Source organism: Salminus brasiliensis, chromosome 22 (assembly GCF_030463535.1).
Source record: "Salminus brasiliensis chromosome 22, fSalBra1.hap2, whole genome shotgun sequence".
NCBI lineage: Eukaryota > Metazoa > Chordata > Actinopteri > Characiformes > Bryconidae > Salminus > Salminus brasiliensis.
The window spans coordinates 2,708,719-2,731,496 of record NC_132899.1 but is presented as its reverse complement, the minus strand read 5'-3'; the positions used below and the strand labels follow the sequence as shown (position 1 = coordinate 2,731,496).

Here is a 22,778-nt window from a genome sequence, read left to right as displayed (position 1 = left end):
CTGGGGGAGCTTATCTAGAACCTCCACTGTAGAACTCCAGATCTGACTGGGGGAGGTTATCTAGAACCGAGTGTTTCACACAAAACCCACTAAATGATTCTGATTCAGTCATAATTGTTTAATTATGCAGGATTTTGAAACTTTGATGGAGTTTCCCTTTAGAATGGAAAAGCCTGTGTTTGGGGTGTAGAGAACTAAAGGGTCCCAAACCCAGACTGTCCCAGGTCAGAGTGATGACACACGGGCTTTGACCATCAACTGCAACTTTCATAATGTTTCACATGCAGAGGCGTTTTGTTTGAAGTGTGTTTTCCTCAACACACACACACACACACACACACACACACACACACACACACACACACTCACACACAGAGATGATGGATGCTTCCATTTCTTCTCACCTGTGAGAGCAGTAGCTGTTTTGTGTGCTTTTTTGTTTCACACTTCAAATGTTGCCATAGCGTTGGGGTGTGTTATTCCCATAACAGTGCCGTATCCACGGGCCGCCGGACCCACCTGACAAACATCACACGCAGGTACGAGAGCTTCACTACAAGACGAGAGATTCTGACGCCAAATATAGACGCTGGGAGGTGCTGGCTTGAAGCCGAATGAGCACACACACATGCACACACACACGTACACACACACACACATGGTGTGACCTAATAAACACTTTGTCACAATTTTAATCTAATAAAATTTTTATTTTAATTGAATATTAATTTTAAAATGATATATTTTTATGATTTAATCCAGAAGTTTTCATTTGTAGGAAGGAGAACTGCCATTCAGAGAAGCTTCTGGTTGGTCTGATGCTAGGGGGTGCTCCAGAGACTGACCAGAATGAATGGGATCCTATGGCATTTCTGTTCCTCATGACTGAACATATTTCCCATATGACCCAGCACACTGCTCCATATGACCCAGCACACTGCTCCTTATGACCCAGCACACTGCTCCATATGACCCAGCACACTGCTCCATATGACCCAGCACACTGCTCCTTATGACCCAGCACACTGCTCCATATGACCCAGCACACTGCTCCATATGACCCAGCACACTGCTCCTTATGACCCAGCACACTGCTCCATATGACCCAGCACACTGCTCCATATGACCCAGCACACTGCTCCATATGACCCAGCACACTGCTCCTTATGACCCAGCACACTGCTCCATATGACCCAGCACACTGCTCCATATGACCCAGCACACTGCTCCTTATGACCCAGCACACTGCTCCATATGACCCAGCACACTGCTCCTTATGACCCAGCACACTGCTCCATATGACCCAGCACACTGCTCCTTATGACCCAGCACACTGCTCCATATGACCCAACACACTGCTCCTTATGACCCAGCACACTGCTCCATATGACCCAGCACACTGCTCCTTATGACCCAGCACACTGCTCCTTATGACCCAGCACACTGCTCCATATGACCCAGCACACTGCTCCAAATGACCCAGCACACTGCTCCATATGACCCAGCACACTGCTCCTTATGACCCAGCACACTGCTCCATATGACCCAGCACACTGCTCCATATGACCCAGCACACTGCTCCATATGACCCAACACACTGCTCCATATGACCCAGCACACTGCTCCTTATGACCCAGCACACTGCTCCATATGACCCAGCACACTGCTCCATATGACCCAGCACACTGCTCCATATGACCCAACACACTGCTCCTTATGACCCAGCACATTGCTCCATATGACCCAGCACACTGCTCCATATGACCCAGCACACTGCTCCATATGACCAGCACACTGCTCCTTATGACCCAGCACATTGCTCCTTATGACCCAACACACTGCTCCTTATGACCCAACACATTACTCCTTATGAACCAACACATTACTCCATATGACCCAACACACTGCTCCTTATGACCCAACACATTACTCTTTATGAACCAACACATTACTCCATATGACCCAACACACTGCTCCTTATGACCCAACACATTACTCTTTATGAACCAACACATTACTCCATATGACCCAACACACTGCTCCTTATGACCCAACACACTGCTTCATATGACCCAACACAGTGTCCCGTATGACCCAACACACTGCTCCTTATGACCCAACACATTACTCCAAATGCCCCAACACATTACTCCAAATGCCCCAACACAGTACTCCTTATGAACCAACACACTGCTTCATATGACCCAACACACTGCTCCTTATGACCCAACACATTACTCCATATTACCTGATGTCCAACACACCAGTCCCTATGCCCTTACATGTTATCATATACTCTAAAACACTGCTCCATATGACAGAACACATTACTCCTTATGACCCAACACACTGCTCCATTTGACCCAACAGTGTCCCATATGACCACATACACCACTTGATTTGACCCAACACACTGCTCCATATGACCCAACACAGTGTCCCAAATGACCAAATACACTGCACCATATGACACAACACATTACTCTGTATGGCCCAACAAATTAGCTACTTCTTATAACCCAACACATTGCTTCAAATGACCCAACACATTGTACCAAATGACCCAATACATTACTCAATATGACCCAAAACACTGTCCCATGTGACCTGGTTCTTTACCATAGAATCTAAACCACTGTTCCATATGACCCAACACAGTGTCCCATATGGCCCAACACACTACTCCTTATGATCCAACACATTACTCCTTATAATCCAACACACTGCTTCATATGACCCAACACAGTGTCCCGTATGACCCAACACACTACTCCTTATGATGCAACACATTACTCCAAATGACCCAACGCATTGACCCATATGACCCAACACAGTGTCCTGTATGACCCAACACACTACTCCTTATGATCCAACACATTGCTTCAAATGACCCAACGCATTGACCCATATGACCCAACACAGTGTCCTGTATGACCCAACACATTACTCCTTATGATCCAACACACTGCTTCATATGACCCAACACAGTGTCCCATATGACCCAACACACTACTCCTTGTAATCCAACACATTGCTCCAAATACCCCAACGCATTGACCCATATGACCCATCACAATACTCCATATGACCCAAACACTACTCCCTGTGACCCAACACATTACTCCCTATAGCCCAACACATTATCCACAACACATTACTCCTTACAACATAACACACTACTCCATGTGACACATTTCTTCCTATGTCCAACACTCAACTTTATAGAACCCCAACACATTACTCCATGTTTTCCAATACACTACGTCATATGACCCAACATGCAATCCTAAATGACCCCACACCAACAGCCTAAAATACCTGATGACCCTTATTGTCTTTATCCAGCCTACAGTCTATTTATTCTTGTTTACTCTCCTGCAGTTATGCTGGATGGTGATGCCGGCCTGTTGATTTGATGCCACGCTTTGTCCTTGCAGCGCTGTCCTTGGCTGACTCTTAGGACAATGCCACAGCTGCATTCTCCTGGAGAGAATTTATCTGAGAACAGATAAATCTCTTGGCTAGCAACAACTGCTTTCATCTCTTACGCAACGCTCCCTCTCGCTTAAACGTTTGTGCGAAAAACAATCCATTAAGCCTGAGTGGCTAGTTGGCTGGAGGGCACTGAGGCCATCAGTAATGAGAAACAGCAGAGTAAATTGTGCTCTTTCAAGCAGCCATGCTGGACGCTTCCTCGCTTCTCACTGACTGCGGTATCAGTGAAGGTGGCTAGCGGTTAGCGTTAAAGGCCGCTAGCCACGTGAGCTTGTGGAAACTGCATTTTCTGCTTTTCGCCTGCATGCCAAAGACTGTCCAGTGGTTCAGTAGCATGGTGACTGACTAAAATCTCAGGAGAAAGACCCGAATTGCGCCCCCAGGCTGCTACTGGGCCAAAAACACAAGCCAAGCTCAGCTCTGCTGCTGCACATTTCTTGATCGAGTTATGTACACTGTATCTGTTGTGCTTTGCCTTGTGATTGTGTGTGTTTGTGTGTTGATATGTCCCGTTTGTCTCCCGCAATGTGCCGTGTGTGATAGTGAGCTGGGTTTAGCTGAGGTGCTCGAAGGACCGTAGCCACTTGTATCTCTTGTAGGGGGGAAACTGGAGCCAAGCTGCTAGCTTCTGCTGAAGCTCATCACACACACTGTACACCTGTCCAGGGCATGATCATCATACGTGCCTTGCCTTGCACTCATGGCAGTCCCTTGTCAGCTACGTTGTTGGAGACTATGTGGACTACTTTCGTTTGGAATAATTCAAAGATCTAGAGCTCTAAATGTTCTCCAGGAGGGTGGAGAAGGGTGGAGAACAGAGAACGTGTGTATGTGAATTGATCAGATCTGCTCCAAACCAGGTTGAGGTCAAGTCCACTATAGTCAGAATACCGAATGTACTTTTTGTTTCACAGTGAATCCACTGATGTCTTGGAGTTCCCTTGGTTTCACATATTCTCTGAGCCTGAGCAGAATATTTTCTAAGAAGTTATTTTAGTGTTAATTAATTCTTTACATTTTGTCTTTGGGTCACATGGGATGACTGATTTTGTTAATAAAACAATAGAACAATCTTATTGAACAATTTTATTGAACAATTTTATTGTGAACAAATTATGAAAATTGCATGTAACTTTAACACTGCCCATTTGTTTTGTTGGGACGGGGCAAAAAAGCAAATATACATATAATGAAGGTTCAGTTGTATGTAAAATCCACTCTTCTGTACATTTTATTAGACTTTTACTTTTAACACATCAGATATTGTGGAAAACTGATATGGCAAAAGATTAGGTAACACTTTACTTGGATGGTCCTTTACAGATGCCTCGTGGATGCTCACCTGACATTCAACTAAATGTCTATTAACTGTCTATGAATGTAACCCTACACTAACCCTAGCCCCTAACCTTAACCATTTAAGTTTAAGAGTTGGGTTTAGGGTTAGATTTAAGTTTTAGGTTAAGATTAGGATTTAGGCTTGATTCATGGGTAAGGTGTAGAGTTACATTCAGTAGGCAGTTGTTTACATTAAAATTAGTTCAGTGGTTCAGTTTAACCCTTTAACACAGCTTGGCTTATTGCACAGTAAGGGGTATTACTCAGTAACTACGGGGACCTCTGTACAAACTGGTGGGGCTATTCTCTGGTAATAGAAGCTTGTAAGAATGTTTTTGGTCTGCCAGCGGTCCATAGGCTGTCTAAGGGGTTAATACATATTCAGTTGAATGCTAGTTGAATGTCAGGTGAGCATCTATGAGACATCTACAGTGGACCATCCAAGTAAAGTGATACCAAAGATTATTATTTATATTCATTTAAAATGATTAAAATTATCACATTTTACACCCTGTTTGTTCTATTTGAAGTGTAAATAAATAAATAAATAAATACTATCTAGAATATGACAAAAAATAGATGTAAATATATAATATATATTTAAAGGATTTTTTCACTTTTTTAACAAAGCATATCATGTAACCAGGTGTACCTAAACTTTTGCATTAGATGAAAATAATATGTATTTAAAAGTTAAAAATGTTTTGTAACTAAAATAATGCTTTAAAATGTATTAATATTTGCCATTTTCTTCATAACCTAAATTTGCATGAGTGAGTTAAAGCAGCATTATGGAGAATTTAGTATTAGTACTTCTCAAAGGGCTCAAATGTGGTATATGAACTGTGAACTGGTGAACTGAAGCTGAAGTGGATTTGACCTCCAGCCTGATTCACTACAGTGGTGTCCATTCTTGACCAGGGTTTGCGTGAATAGTAGTGGTCATTCCTGCCTTTTCTGTGTGGACGTTTCCTGATCGGTCGCTCACCGCTTAAGATAGAGGGTTCTGAAAAGATCCGTTATTCCCATTCATCAGCATTTCACTCTGATCTCTCCTGCCCAGGTTACGCCCCGGTCACTGGCATGTGCCACCCGCTGAGGAGCTGCACGCTCAACCACGAGGACGGGTTTTCGTCTGCATTTGTTGTGGCGCACGAGACTGGCCATGTGTGAGTATCTGCTGCTTATGCAGTTTGGACCTTGGTTCAGTACCGGTTCTGTACAGCAGGAAAAACCCAAGAAACCTTGAAATGACATAATTGCAGAGAAAACAAACAACCCCAGACATCACGCTGAGCTTAGCTCATTACATCGTGCACAAGGCAACTGGGCGAACCTTCGTAGACGAAGTCCCTACGTGACAAAGCCTGTAATTGGTCTGTAAAAAGAAAAGAGGAAAAGTGGATGCAAGCTTGTAAGCTCTCTCAGGAAGTATGTCGATCCCCTCACAGTCTGTTCACCAAGTGTAGTATAGCGCCCCCCTGAGGTAGTCGTTACAACTTGTAATGTGCAAATGATCAGGTATGTTGGGTGTGTTTCTGCACACAACGCCTACAACTGTCCAAAAAAATAAGACGGTCTAGATCTAGAGCTCCAAATGTTCTCCAGGAGGGTGGAGAAAGGTGGAGAACAGGGAATGTGTGTGTGTGAACTGACCAGATCTGCTCCAAACCAGGTTGAGATCAAATCCACTACAGTTAGAATACCGAATGTACTTTTTGTTTCACAGGGAATCCACTAATGTCTTGGAGTTCCCTTGGTTTCACATATTCTCTGAGCCTGAGCAGAATATTTGCTTAGAAGTTATTTTATCGTTAATTAATTCTTTAAATTTTGTCTTTGGGTCACGTGGGACTAATTATGTTAATAAAACAATAGAACAATCAAATTTTATTGTGAACAAATTATGAAACTTGCATGTAACTTTAACACTGCCCATTTGTTTTGTTGGGGGCGGGGCCAAAAAGCAAATATACAAATAATGAAGGTACAGTTGTACCTTTTGTACCAGTTGTACCTGTTATGTAAAATCCATTCTTCTGCACATTTTATTAGACTTTATTTACCTTTATCGGAAACACAGTGGTTCTACTGCAAACAGAGCAGACACACCTAGTCCGGCACCCTGCCCATTAACAATCCCTTTCTGAGGATTGAAGGGTTCTGTACAGCATTGGTTTCCAACCCTGGTCCTGTAGATCCTCCTGCCCTGCACATCTTAGTTTTGACCCTGCTTCCGATACGCCTAATCCTGATCCAGCTAATCAGCTCCTTAACAAGCCCTTCCTGAGTTGGAGATACAGTGTTAGAGCCAGAAACCACTAAAACGTGCAGGGCAGGGGGTCGGCCAGGACCAGGGTTGGGAACCACTGCTTTACAGTACTGTGAAAGAGTTTATTTGAGAACCCTGTAGAGAACCGTTTTCAGCTTGACAGCTTGAGTAAGGCGAGTGACCCCCTCTGTGTGTTATGTATCCATGGAAAACACAGAACTGCAGTTTTCACATGCTGGTCCCTCTCGGGCTGCTTATTTAAATGGCATTAAATTAAATAAAGCACTGCAGTGGAAGGGAGGTGACCTCACCACAGATCTGCCCAAAGTCCCAAATAATAAAGTGCCTGGCTCTGATTGTGTACACCTACTGGTTAGCTACATTAGCCTCCTAGCTAATGACGTCTCTTAGCTTAGACGTAGAGACCATAGCTTTAAACGCTGTGCTCTGTTCTGGCAGTGATGAATGTGTACTTGTGTTGGTTCTAGGTTGGGTATGGAGCATGACGGTCAGGGGAACCGATGTGGAGATGAGACCAGCATGGGCAGCATCATGGCTCCTCTGGTGCAGGCGGCGTTCCACCGCTACCACTGGTCACGCTGCAGCAAACAGGAGCTCAACCGCTACATTCAGTAAGACCATCATGAGTCTGTTCTGTCCACCATCAGTCTGATGAGTCTGATCTCTGAGGCTGTTATTAGACATTATTGACATTACTGTTCATGGCCTAGAATGAGTTCATACATTATTAATTATTACACAATTATTGAGCTGTTACTAAAAAGGGAAATGTTAAAGGGTCTAAATAACAGAATATCAGCTTTTCCTTGCTTTTATTATATGTCCAAAAGTATCTGGACAGCCTTTCTAGAATTATATATAGCTCAGCTACTTTTATGTTTAGTTATTTTATCTGATATTATCTGATAAATCTGATATTATTTCTAAATCAAACACTAATTAAATTGATTTATGTGTAAATATGTAGTTATTTTTGAAAAAATGATTGCAAGTACTGACATTTTTTCAAAGATTTGCAAATATAAAGACTAATTTCTTCAGATGTGAAGAATTATTTCTCAATAATTACTCATTATCTCAAGTATTTGATTCATGTCAATATATTTTTATATATTTAAAACACACACGTATATATATATATTTATTATTATTATTATTATATATTTATATTATTTCTCAATAATGACTTAGTTTCTATAAACTTGAACTTTTAAAATCAAAAAAGAAAATTTAAAATCTTAAAAATGTGACATTATTTCTAATTCATGTTTTTTTCTCAATAATTCAACTTGATCAAATTCTTCTGATTCTTTTCTCAATAATTTTGTGTTTTTCCAGGATTTGAGTTATATCTAAACAATAACTTTTCAAGCATTTGGCTTATGTCTTAATAATCTCAAGTATTTGACATATGCCAATATAATTGTATATAATTAAAAATATATGGTTTATTATCTTTTAAAAAACCTTTATTTTCTCCAGACTTGTAATTATTATTTCAAAAATAATCTTTTGAAAGTTAATCTGAATAATAACCTGTTTTCTCAGGTATTTGACTCATGTCTTAATAATGACTTATTGTCTTGTTAAGTTAGGCTCATTATCCCACCATAGTATATCAGTAATCATTATGTAAATTAAAATGGTAGGTTATGAATTTGACAAGCAGAGAAAATGTCATTATTTAAAGATGAAAATCTGACATCAGAACCAGAGAAAGGGAGAAGGAGAGCGAATGAAAGCAGGCGGTATTTCCGTCCTCTACCTGTGGTGAATGGGGTTAGTGTCTCTCGAGCATCAGGATGGAAACATGAAGGGCCTTATTGTGTGGTGGTCTTCTCTGTGAGGAGGAGCTGAGGAGTGTCCTTTTTGATAATACGATACGTGTGCTCACTGTGCTTCTCTTTTATGTATTTCTGGCTCATTCTGGGCCCGTTCTGAATAACCTTCATGGTTTTTGTATTTTCCCGCAGCTCGTATGACTGTCTGCTGGACGACCCCTTCGAGCACAAGTGGCCTAAACTGCCGGAGCTGCCGGGCATCAACTATTCCATGGACGAGCAGTGTCGATTTGATTTCGGAGTGGGATATAAGATGTGCACAGCTGTGAGTCTTTACCGTCACTCCATTTAAAAGAGCCCTGGCTGTAGGGGTGGAGGATTCGGCCTTAGCGGAGTCTCAGCGGAGTGTATTTTCCTGTACTCGACCGATATGAACATTTTGGGGCTGATGGCAAGAGCTCCAAATGGCTATGAATTGAGATCACCAATAACTTCAGACATTGTAATTCATAATTCACAGCCAGCTTCATAAGTATTTGGACAGTGGGTGGGTTTGGGTGGGTGGGTTTTGTTTTTTTTCTAAATACGGCCTCCTTCACTTGCATCGACACCTCTTTGGACCACGTATTAAGAGGAACACATCAAAAATTCAACACCTGGAATCATCTCCAGACCTTTGATCTCCTTCCGTCTTAATGAAATAATGAAGAGATAGGCCAATGGCATGGCCAGCTGGTTGACCAGCTTAGCTCCTGACCAGCATAGGTTGTTTTTTTTGTTTTATTATTGAGTTTGATGGTTTAGGTGGTCTACAAGCATACTGGTTATTTTGCAGACTGACCAGCATGGCCTTGCTGGTGATGCTGGTCGACCAGCATGGTTAAGTTTGCTCATACTGGTTGTCTAATAAGTTGATTATCAATATGACCAAGCTAGTTGATCGGCATGACCACTCAGCATAGGGCCTGTTGCATTTGATTGGTGATGCTGGTCAACCCACGTGTTCATTCTGGTCGTTCTGGTCGACCAGTATCCCCAATCAAATTGTCTATTTACTTTTGTCCGATTGTCCAATTACTTTTAAGCTTGTGAAAAATGGCTGTAATTGCTAAACAGTTAATGCAGTATTTATGTTTAACTCGAGTTACCTCTCTCTCTCTCTCTCTCTCTCTCGCCCTTTCTCAGTTCCGTACGTATGACCCCTGTAAGCAGCTTTGGTGTAGTCACCCTGATAATCAGTATTTCTGTAAGACGAAGAAGGGTCCCCCTGTGGATGGGACGGAGTGTGCCCCAGGCAAGGTGGGTGGACATCCTACAGTATACATTCTGAGTATACATCGGTCAGCCATAACATTAAAACCACACTGATGATCTGGTTCCAATATCCAGTAACTGTCAAGAGGTGAAGATATTAGGCAGCGAGTGAACAGCCATGTCTTGAAGGTGATGGGAGTGTTAAAGCAGGAGAAATGGGCATGTGTGCAGTGGTCAGTACCTACCAAAAGTGCTCCAAGGAAGGACAACCACTTACAATACCTAGATAACAGCGTAGCAGCTGCCCAGCAACAGCATATCCACTGCTTGGAATAGCATAGTACCTACCTGCGATACCTTAGAAACAGCATAGCAACTGCCTAGCAGTCACATATCAGCCACCTGGGATACCATAGCAACTGCTTAGCAACAGCATAGAAACCACCTGGTACAGCATGAAAAAATACAAAACGACTGCAAAGTAACCACCTGGGATACCGTAGCAGCCACTTAGCAACACCATAGCAACCACTTGGAAACATAGCAACTGCCTAGCAGCCACATACAAACCTTGAGGAGAAAAAACTAAAAACACTTTAAAAACTTGGGACCATAGCAACCACTTAGCGATACCATAACTTTGAACAGCATAGCATCCACCTGCGATACCATAGCAACTGTTTAGCAACAGCATAGCAATGTAGTTACTGCTATGCCACATAGCAATCACATCAGATACTATGGCCCCTGCTTAGCAACAGCATAATGCCACATAGCAATAGCATAGAAACCACTTGAAACAGCATAAACAACACCTAGCGACCGCATAGCAACCGCTTGGGATATCATAGCAACGGCTTAGCAACAGCATAGCAACCACTTTGAACAGCATGGCAACCACCTGGGATACCTTAGCAGCAGCGTAGCAGCCACTTGGAGGAGCGAAGCAACTACCTCGCAATCCCTCTGCAATTTCTTCAGGAATTTCTAGTTATTATACATTTTTATTATTATTATTGTCATTATTATTATTGCTAATATTATTGATGATATTAGATATATATATATATATCAGTTATAGTAATTGAATTCAGGTTAAAAGCCATCAGTATGAAGAGCTGATGGGTTTGAAACCTGCAGACACAGGGCTGATCTCAGCGGTGCCTCTGTCTCTGAGGCTGAGGCCATGTTTCTGCAGGTGGTCAAGGTCCAGTAGGAGCCTTCATCTGTCGCTGAACCTCCAGGGAGACGTCTGGGTAATTCACTTTGATCTGAAGGGCTGAACAGCATGATAATACAGGGATGCTGGTGGAGGCGTTGCCTCTTTACACTAAGGCTTGTGTGTTTAAATATTGGCGATGCACTTATGCAAAGGTTTAGGCAACCGCATAGCGACCACCTGAGATATCATAGCAACCGCTTAGCAACAACATAGCAGCTGCCTGGCAACCATATAGGATTAGGATACCATAGCAACCACTTTGCAACCACTATGAACAGCATAGCATCCACCTGCAATAGGTTAGTAATAGCATAGCAACTGCTTAGTGATTACATATCAACCACCTGACATACCATAACAACTGCCTGGCAACCACACAGCTACCACCTGGGATAAAATGACAATCATTTAGCAACAGCATAGCAACCACTTTCAAGTATAGCAGCTGCCTGGCAACAATCATGTAACAATCACATGGGATACCATAGCCACTACAGCATAGAAACCAATTGGGACAGCATAAAAACACCTACAAACTGCATAGCAATCACCTGGGATACCATAGCAACCGCTTAGCAACAGCATAACAACCACTTGGAAATGTAACAGCTGCCTGGCAACCATGTAGCAATCACCATGGATATCATGGCAACCACTTAGCAATCACATTGAACAGCATAGCTTCCATCTGCAATAGCTTAGTAATACCATAGCAACTGTCTAGTGATCACATATCAACCACCTGACATACCGTAGCAACTGTTTATCAACAACATAGCAATCACATGGAAGCATAGCAACTGCCTGTCAACCACATAGCTACCACCTGGGATGCAATGGCACTCACTTAGCTAGAGCATAGCAACCACTTGCCTGGCTGCCTGGCACCCACATGGGATACCATAGCCACTGCAGCAGAGAAACCGTTTGGGACAGCATAAAAAACACCTAATGACCGCATAACAACCACCTGGGATACCATAGCAACCACTTAGCAACACCATAGCAACCACTTGGAACAGAATTTTTCCCTGAGCTTCACCATTTTATAAATATAACTTATTTACATGATTCCAGCCCTGAGAACATTAAGGCCTCCAGGTTTCGCTGTGATTAAAATTCTGTAATTTGCATTTTTTTTATAACAGAAAGTTTTACAGAAAGCTTATTATCCTCTTCATCCCGCCTGGCGCTTTGAACAAGCGCATATAAATGAAACGTCACATTAAACAAACACTCTCGCCTGTTTCTCTCCGACTGCTGCGTTTGTTTGTGTGTGTTTTGTTTATGGGATTGCTTTTGGGAGAACGCCATCTCACATTTTGCAGAATAATGATGAAGGTAATGAAGTTCTGCTGATGTTTTTTGCTGAAGTAGCGCACAGTTACATCCCCTGAACCGCAGTCTGAATTCAGACTAATCACATCAGCACAGCGGCAGAAGAGTAATCACCCTGACCTGCGTTTATTCACAGCTCACACTGCCCTTCCTAAAGCTATCACCATTGCTGAGGCAGCAGAGTGACCGCACACACACACACACACACACACACACACACACACACACACACACACACACAGAGCAAAATGAACTTAACAAAATGGGTGCCAGGCAGCTGCTAGTAGTAGTTAGCAGTAGTAGTAGTAGTTTTAGTAGAAGTAATAGAGGCAGTAGTAGCAGTAGTAGTAGCAGTAGTAGTAGTAGCAGTAGTGGCGGCAGCAGCAGTAGTAGTAGAAGTAGTAGTAGTGGCAGTAGTAGTAGCAGTAGTAGCTGTAGTAGTGGCATTAGTGGTAGAAGTAGTAGTGGCGGGAGCAGCAGCAGTAGTAGTAGTAGTAAGTGGTTGCAACAGTAGTAGTAGCAGTAGTAGTAGTAGAAGTAGTAGTAGTGGCAGTAGTAGTAGCAGTAGTAGCTGTAGTAGTAGTAGTGGCATTAGTGGTAGAAGTAGTAGTGGCGGCAGCAATAGTAGTAGTAGCAGTAGTGGCGGCAGCAGCAGTAGTAGTATTAGTAGTAGAAGTAGTGGTGGCGGCAGCAGCTGTAGTAGTAGCAGTAGTGGCGGCAGCAGCAGTAGTAGTAGTAGTAGTAGTAGTAGTAGAAGTAGTGGTGGCAGTAGTAGTAGTAGCAGTAGTAGTAGTAGTAGTGGCATTAGTGGTAGAAGTAGTAGTAGCAGTAGTGGCGGCAGCAGCAGTAGTAGTAGTAGTAGTAGTAGTAGTGGCATTAGTGGTAGAAGTAGTAGTAGCAGTAGTGGCGGCAGCAGTAGTAGTAGTAGTAGTAGTAGTAGTGGCATTAGTGGTAGAAGTAGTAGTGGCTGTAGTAGTAGTAGTAGCAGTAGTGGCGGCAGCAGCAGTAGTAGTAGTAGTAAGTGGTGGCAGCAGTAGTAGTAGTAGTAAGTGGTGGCAGCAGTAGTAGTAGCTGTAATAGTAGTAGAAGTAGTCATAGTAGCAGTAGTAGTAATTTTAGCAGTAGTAGTAGTAGTTGTAGTAGTGGTGGTGGCAGCAGAAGTAGTAGCTGTAGTAGTAGGAGTAGCAGTCGTATTAGTAGTGGCAGCAGGTGTTGTAGTAGTCTAGGCCAGTAGTAGTGCTCCTAGGCCAGTGGACATCCTGTGAGATGCCTGAACCACCTTTGTAATAATGATAATAATAATAAGATATTATATTATATAATGGTTAATAATAAATTGCTGTATTGCTAATCTGCCTCTTTGTCAAACTAAATGCTAAAAATAAACAAGGATTGAATGAAGTTTATGATGAACATCATGATGATTTTAATGCTTTAAGTAAATAAGCAGTTTTAATAATCAATCGGAAGTTTGGGTACACCGGTCAAAAAGTTGAAGATGAAGTTTTTAGAGGAAAACCCAAGAGATTTGAGCTCTCAGAAAACTTTGACCAAGATGACCAGGGTCTTAATGAGCTTGTTAGGGCTACAGCTTGTTCACATGCATACCTTTATCCGTTATCTCCCAAACCAGGCTGTAATATTAAACACGGGAAAACCTCCTACTGTGACTAATGTGGGCTTTTTCAAGTGTATTTGTGATTCACTCCAAAGCCTTTGAGCCACCTAATTAAAACAAGCTCTGATAAGGTTGCTTGAAAACATTGTGTTCACACTGGGTTCTCAGAGGAACTGAGATTACCATCTGAAAAGGTTCAGATGTTCCTTAAAGCTGTTTGGTCGTTAAGAATGAGTGCGGGTTGGTCCCCCACTGTGACACAGCAGTGTTTTTGTGTGTCATCAGGAGGTCGTAGGTTTAATCCCTGGCGATGCCATACCAATTTGGAAGTGAGAGTCCCAGAAGGGAACCATGCTACATAGTAATGTCCTTTTTGGTTATGACATCAGGAGGTCGTGGGTTCAATCCCTGGTGATGCCATACCAATTTGGAAGTGAGAGTCCCAGACGGGGAACCATGCTACAAAGTAATGTCCATTAGGGTTATGACATCAGGAGGTTATTGGTTCAATCCCTGATAATGCCCTAGTCACTAGAAAGTAAGAGACCCAGAGAGCAGCTGCACTAGCTTTGAAGAAAGAAAACATACAACAAAATAAGGGCCAAAAGGGTTGTCATCAGGAAGTCGTAGGTTCAATCCATGCTACAAAGTAATGTCTATTAGGGTTATGACATCATTAGGTTGTAGGTTCAATCCCTGGTGATACCATAACCATTCGCGAGAGTCCCAGAGAGCAGCTGCACCAGCTTTGATGAAGGGAAACATGCTACAAAATAAGGGATATTAGGGCTGTCAATAGGAGGTTTTAGGTTCTATCCATGCAATAGCCATTTGAGAGTCCCAGAAGGGAACCATGCTACAAAGTAATGTCCATTAGGGTTGTGACATCAGGAGGTCCCAGAAAACAATACTGTCCTCTATCTCCAAGCATGTTGGGTAGCAGTGGTGTTGCACTTGAAGAAGATGCGTTGGAGCTTCTTTACTTGGTGACTTGGTGAGGTGGACCATGCTGGCTTTTAGCTTTCTATTACTAGTAGCATGGCGGCATAATAGAACCAAACAGTAGTGGAGATAGAGTACATCCCTGAGGGTTATTGTAGACCACAGGTCTTCAAATCTGGACCTTGAATCCAGTCCATTTCCTGTCCTGGACTTTTTCATTAACTGCTCCCTTCTAGCTTTCAGTGAGAACCAAATCCAGGACTGGAAACTGGATTCAGGGTCCAGATTGGAAAAGCTCTATTGTGGACTATCTGGGAACAGCTTGTTAAAATGCTTAATCCAATGGACCAGTTCTCCATTCAAGTCCAACAGATGCTGCATAATGGGTGTATTGTGTCAAGAGCTGAGCTGAAATCACTAACTAAGATCTGAACATAACTTGACCTTCTGTAAATGTCCAGCATATCATGTTCATGTAGCGAGAGTTGCATCTTCTGTGGAACCACATAAGGCACTGAAAACCTGCCTGTATGTCTGTGTGTTCTCTCCCTAGTGGTGCTTCAAGGGTCACTGTATCTGGAGGTCCTCCCACCAGCCCTATGGCCATGATGGAGGCTGGAGCTCCTGGGGAAAATTCGGCTCATGCTCTCGCACCTGTGGAGGAGGGGTCAGGTCCCGCAGTCGCCAGTGTAACAACCCTGCGTGAGTAAACATACCCACCCGCCCACATGCCATCATCACCGTCACTTGCGATTACTCGAGGTGGAGTGATGGACCTCCTGAGAGGCTCTTTGGGTCTGTAGGTCTGGGCAAGGCTGAAGAGATCCATCCTGGAGCCACGAAGATTGCATCAGCCCTTTGGACACTGATAAATGTCCTTTCATTGAGCCCTCCCAGGTTCTGAGGGTTCAGCCAGGGCAGAAGAACTTGGCTTTAGCACTGGTCACTTTTTTTGGATATACACACCATGCCTGGACAACGTCTTCTTCGCAGAGCTCCTTCATAGCTCCATGAAGGCTCCGGTTCTGTCCTCTTGGCTTTTGATCTGAGATTCATGAGTGTTGTCGCTGCTACGTTAGACCTCCAGGTGCCCTCGGCTTAAAAATGGTTGTGAGCACCAGTTTTGGGAGACCATCGACTGATGTACTTACAATGCCAAAGTCGATGTTTGCTCCAATGTGCAGGACTCTCTGGAAGTATCTGGACAGAAAGATGGAGATAATGAAGGAATGTGGCTAATGTGATGGTTATGAGCAGATTATAGACACTGAGCATTTACTGTCTCTCTCTGTCTCTCTCTCTCTAAACCACACCTCACACCCTAATCTATAAACCTGATCTATAAACCTAATCTATAACTGAACTGAGCTTCTAAATCTCACTGAACCGAACCGGACTTCACTGCAGCAGAGTACTGATACACAGCATGCAGAACATTTGCACTGGGGTTATCTGCACAGCTGTGCAGATGTTCATTTTTCATAAATGTTTATATAATTGTCATACTTGTGTTGCTCTCACCAAGTGAGATTCAATTCCTTGTATGTGTAACAAACTTGAGATTCTGATTTTGATTCTGATTCTGATTCTGATTTTGATTCGGATTCGGATTTGGATTCTCTCTCTCTCTCTCTCTCTCTCTCTAGTCCTGCGTATGGTGGTCGTGACTGCCCTGGCTCTGCATTTGACTATCAGGTGTGTAACACAGAGGACTGTCCTGCACCTTATGAAGACTTCCGAGCTCAGCAGTGTGTCCAGCGCAGCAACAAATACCACAACAACATCAAACACACCTGGCTGCCCTATGAACACCCAGAAGGTGAGAAACAACCTCCCTGATTGGCTTAAAGAGCTTTTACACCCCCTGTTCAGTCATTTCATTTTAGGTGTTTCTAATAAAGTGGCCAGTGAGTGGAAGCACAAAGTAGGTGTTTCTAATAAAGTAAAGGTGCACGTATTTGTCACTGTACAGTGTACAGCGAAATGGGTCATCTGCATTTAACCCATCTGGTAGTGAACACACACTCACACATGTTAGGGGCAGTGAGTACACACACACTCCAGCGCCCGGGGAGCAGAGAGGGTAAAGGGCCTTGCTCAAGGGCCCAACAGTGGCAGCTTGCAGAGCCCAGGAATCGAACCCACAACCCTGTTATCGATATCCCGGCGCTCTAACTGCTGAGCCAACACTGCCCCACTAATAAAGTGGCCAGTGAGTAGAGACACAAGGTAGGTGTTTCTAATAAAGTGGCCAGTGAGTGTTCCGCAGTTAAGTAGATATTCAGTTGTAAGTAAAGCTGAAGAGGCCTGTTGGAATAAAGTGTTACAGAAATTGCTTAGTCAGTTCGCTGGAAATGCTTGTCAGCAACTGAGGTGTGTGTGTGTGTGTGTGTGTGTGTGTGTGTGTGTGTGTGTGTGTGTGTGTGTGTGTGTTTCAGATGCCCATAAGTGTGAGCTAAGTTGTCGCTCGAAGGAGACGGGTGAGGTTGTGTTTATGAACCAGGTGATGCATGATGGAACACGCTGCAGCTACTCTGATCCCTTCAGTGTGTGTGCTAGAGGAGAGTGTCTGGTAAGAAACCACACACACACACACACACACACACACACACACACATACAGTTTCAAGACCAGTAAATATACAAGCTCCTTTCACTATAGTCACTAATATACTATACTATATTAATATGTGTATGTGTGCAAATGTGTGCATTACGGCTGGGGTGTGATTTAAGGTGCAGGTAACTGTTACTGTACTAATAAGTCAAATTAAATAAATATGTAGTTCAGCGATTACAGCTGTGTGGTGTGTGTGTGTGTGTGTGTGTGTGTGTGTGTGTGTGTGTGTGTGTGTGTGTGCATGTGTGTATCGCTGCTGTCCGAAAGAAACCCCCCAAAAAAACAGAATCATTTTTTGACATTTTTTTTGAACCCTGTAGCTGCTTCTGTACATTGTGTTAATAACCCTGGATGAATGGACCAATAGAAATGCTCTAAATGACCTGGAATAAACTTATATTTTATTGACTTCCATTCAGAGTTAAGAGCATTTTTGCTTTCTCCAGTAACTCACCATTTTGGAGATACAGGTTTTATATATATATGAGAGGGCACTTCATTAGAGCACTTTGTGCTTCCACTATATATATATATATATATATATATATATATATATATATATATATATATATATATATATATATATATACACACATATATTTATACACACACATACATATATATAAACTGGACTACACCTTTACTTTTTTATATTTATGTATATATCGTCTCCAATATGGTGACCTTATGGTTGTTTTACAGGAGAACTTTGAATGGAAGTTAATGGTAAATAGGTCATTTGGAGCGTTTCTATTGGTCCATTCATCCAGAGTTATTTGTACAGTGTACAGAAGCAGCTACAGGATTGGAGAAAATGGAGAAAACTGAAAACAGACAGAAATGGAGGAGATTCATGTATGCAGTGCAGAGTACACTGAGGTCAGGTGTAGTACGCTGAGGTGGACCAGGCTCAGGTGTCATGTAAAGAAAAATTTTAGAGTTCAGTAATCACTCAGATCCATTTACTCTCTCTCTCTCTCTCTCTCTCTCTCTTTCTCTCTCTCTCTCTCTCTCTCTCTGTCTCTCTCTCTCTCTCTCTCTCTTTCTCTCTCGCTCTCTCTCTCTTTCAGCATGTGGGCTGTGATAAGGAGGTGGGCTCCTATAAGCAGGAGGATAAGTGTGGAGTGTGTGAGGGAGACAACTCGCACTGTCGCACCGTTAAACTGACCCTGACTAAAACGCCCAAAAAGACAGGTGACCCCACAACATCAGCCCTGGGACAGCTGTTACTGTTAATTTGCTCTTTGAGTTTTTCTTTGAATTATTAATATTATTATTTTATTTTCATTTAATTTATTTATTTTAATCATTTAAACATTAATTCTATGTTATCACATTACATTATTATATTGAAACATATTACATTTATTTTATACATTTATAGTTATTTTATTTACATTTACATTTACATTTACGGCATTTAGCAGACGCTCTTATCCAGAGCGACTTACAAAGTGCTTTGCTATTTACCCAAGAAAAACCTTCGCTAGTTAGAATAGACTAATAATTCAAAAGATACCTCTAAGCTTAGACATTACTAAACACAATACAATAAGGCGACCATAGAACTATTCGTCCAAGTACTCTCTGAAGAGGTGGGTCTTCAGTCTGCGTTTGAAGACAGCGAGCGACTCGGCCGTTCGGACATCCAGGGGCAGCTCGTTCCACCACTTTGGTGCCAGGACAGAAAAAAGCCTGGACACTTGTCTTCCGTGGATTTTGAGGGATGGTGGGTCGAGCCGAGCCGTACTTGAAGCTGGAAGGGCTCTTGGTGCGGATCGGCTTTTGACCATTGCCATCAGATACGGAGGGGCTGGTCCGTTCTTGGCTTTGTAGGCCAGCGTCAGGGTTTTAAATCTGATGAGGGAAGCAGCTACAGGAAGCCAGTGGAGAGAACGCAGCAGTGGAGTCACATGGCTGAATTTAGGGACATTGAAGACGACCCGTGCCGCTGCATTCTGGATGAGTTGTAGGGGCCTGATGGTGCGCAGAGGAAGACCAGCCAGAAGAGAGTTGCAGTAGTCAAGTCTGGAAGTGACGAGAGACTGAACGAGCACCTGGGTGGCCTCTCTAGAGAGGAAGGGTCGAATTCTCCGGATGTTGTACAGAAGAAATCTGCAGGACCGAGTTACGTTTGCAACATGACTTGAGAACGATAACCGATCATCCATCACTACACCAAGGCTTCGGGCTTCAGTAGAAGGAGTGACCAGTGAGTTCTCAAAGGTGATCGCAAAATCGTTTTTTGGTCCAGCAGTTCCCGGGATGTACAGCAGCTCCGTCTTGCTGGGGTTGAGTTTGAGGTGGTGAGCTGCCATCCAAGACGAGACGTCGGCGAGGCAGGCTGAGATACGGGCAGAAACCTGTGTGTCAGACGGTGGGAAAGAGAGCATGAGTTGAGTGTCATTGGCGTAACAGTGGTAAGAGAATCCATGGGAGGATATCACTTTACCAAGAGAGTGAGTGTAGAGTGAGAAAAGAAGAGGACCAAGAACTGAGCCTTGTGGAACGCCAGTGGAGAGACTACAAGGAGCGGACGTGTCGCCCTGCCACGTTACCTGGTATGAGCGTCCCTGCAGGTATGATGCAAACCATTGCCATGCAGAGCCGGTGATTCCAAGACCGGCAAGGATAGACAGGAGGATCTTGTGGTCCACTGTGTCAAAAGCTGCGGAGAGGTCAAGAAGGATCAGAACCGAGGACAGTCTGGCAGCTTTAGCTGCATGGAGCTTCTCTGTAACTGCAATGAGAGCAGTTTCAGTAGAGTGAGCAGCTTTGAAGCCAGACTGGTTAGAGTCCTGAAGATTGTTCAGAGTGAGAAAGAGAGACAGTTGGTTGTAGACGGAACGTTCGAGAATCTTTGAGAGGAAAGAGAGAAGAGAGATAGGTCTGTAGTTGCCGATGTCCAAGCTGTCTAGAGTTGGTTTCTTTAGGATGGGCACGACTGGCAGACTTGAAGGCTGATGGTACCTGACCTGACGACAAAGAGCTGTTTATGATAGCGGAGATGATAGGAAGGAGGTTTGGAGCGATTGTTTGGAACAGAGGGGATGGAACAGGGTCTAGTGGACAGGTGGTAGGATTATTGGAGGTGAGAAGATGTAGGAGGTCATCTGTGGAAAGAGGAGAGAAGCAGGTCAGAGAAGAGGGAGGAGGAGGGCAGTGTCTAGAGAGTGGGGTAGAGACGGGGGGGAAAGATCGGCGGATCTTGTCAACCTTTTCTTCAAAGAAGGAGACAAAATCTTCTGCAGACAGGGCAGTGGGAGGTGGGGGAGTAGGAGGGTTGGGGAGAGAGGAGAAGATGGTGAATAGTTTGCGTGGGTCAGATGCAGAGGATTCCAATTTCCCCCTGTAGTAAGATGCTTTAGCGGCAGCAACTTCCGTTCTAAACCTGGAGAGAAGAGACTGATAAGAGTGGAGGTCGGAGTCGTGTTGTGACTTCCATCACTTCCTTTCAGCCAGTCTTAGCTCTCTACGGTTGTTGCGGAGAACATCTGACAGCCACGGGGAAGGTAGAGAAGAATTTGCTGACCTAGGGGAGAAAGGGCAGAGAAGGTCGACAGAGGTGAGAGAAGTGTGTCTGTAGCAGTTTCAAGTGGGAGAGAGGAGAAAGAATCAAGATGGGGAAGAGTGGTCAGGACAGTTGAGGCAAGAGCTGAGGGGGAAACAGAGTGAAGATTGCGGTGAAGAGTGGAAGAACTTGCAGAAGTGGTAGTTGAAGGAGCAGAGGGGGGGAGTGAGAAGGAGAGAAAGTGGTGATCAGAGAAGTCCAAAGGAGTCACAGCCACATCCAGAGCAGGGACAGGTCTGCTGAAGATCAGGTCCAGAGTGTTCCCTGCTCTGTGTGTTGGTGCAGACTGGTTGAACGCGAGATCAAAAGAGGATAGGATTGGGAGAAGGCATGAAGACTGGAGCTTCTCTGATGGAAGGTTGAAGTCGCCGAGTAGAATAAGTGGGGCGTCAACAGGGAGTCCACTCAAGAGAACATCCAGTTCATCAACGAAACTGCCCAAAGGACCAGAAGGACGATAGAGAATAATGATGTGAAGTCTAGTGGGAGAAGAGACAGTAACAGCATGGTATTCAAAAGAGGAAATGTCGAGATTAGAAAAAGAGAGCGGGGTGAAGCGCCACAGCGGAGAGAGAAGTAAACCGGTGCTGCCGCCCCTGCCAGTCCTTCGTGGAGAGTGGGAAAAGGCAAAGGCAGACGACAAGGCAGCTGGAGTTGCAGAGTTGTCCGGGGTGATCCACGTCTCAGTCAGTGCCAGGAAGTTTAGAGACCGAGCAGAAGCAAAAGCTGAAATGAAATCTGCCTTCTGCAGACTGGCAATTTCACAGTCCTCCAGTTACCATCACATTTTGTAATGTTTTGTAATGACATTTTGTCATTTTGTAATGTATATATATATATATGGAAAAAAATGGGACCACTTAATTTATTTTCTTAAATCTGCATCTCTACGTGTTCAGCAGCCATTTTATTCCAGACATTTCATCACACAGAGCTGAGTTCTCTGAATCTGCAGACTATGAGCGGCATAAAGTCCCAACAGCAATGTGAAAGACTAGTGGAGAGCCGGCCGAGACAGGAGAGCTGTGATTGGCTGTCGAGGTTATTTCACCATTGTGATTCTGAATGCTCTCAAAGTTCAGATATTAGTACTGTGATTAAATCTGAATAATAACTTCTTTACATTATATAATTATTATCATCATTTATTTACATTATCTGCAAATAAATAAATAAATAAATAAATAAATGCTCTAAATAGTAATACTTTTATTTGGAGTTTAGAGGAAATGTTGTCCATGGTTTATAAAATATAATGCAAATGTTATTTTTCTAAACAGACTGCTTATAAATAGTAAGACCAGAGA

The 22,778-nt window shown here is 43.4% G+C and overlaps 1 protein-coding gene across 1 annotated transcript in view; it reads left to right on the top strand.

Annotated features, from left to right (window-relative positions):
• adamts14 (ADAM metallopeptidase with thrombospondin type 1 motif, 14) overlaps positions 1–22,778 on the top strand; it is a 120,615-nt gene that overhangs the window by 83,067 nt on the left and 14,770 nt on the right. Inside the window, exons 7-14 of the mRNA XM_072667393.1 lie at positions 5,897–6,002; positions 7,594–7,737; positions 9,100–9,232; positions 10,093–10,206; positions 15,835–15,983; positions 16,928–17,100; positions 17,720–17,853; positions 18,971–19,094. Of these exons, the coding sequence (XP_072523494.1) occupies positions 5,897–6,002; positions 7,594–7,737; positions 9,100–9,232; positions 10,093–10,206; positions 15,835–15,983; positions 16,928–17,100; positions 17,720–17,853; positions 18,971–19,094 (1,077 nt within the window). The remainder of the gene's footprint in view (positions 1–5,896; positions 6,003–7,593; positions 7,738–9,099; positions 9,233–10,092; positions 10,207–15,834; positions 15,984–16,927; positions 17,101–17,719; positions 17,854–18,970; positions 19,095–22,778) is intronic.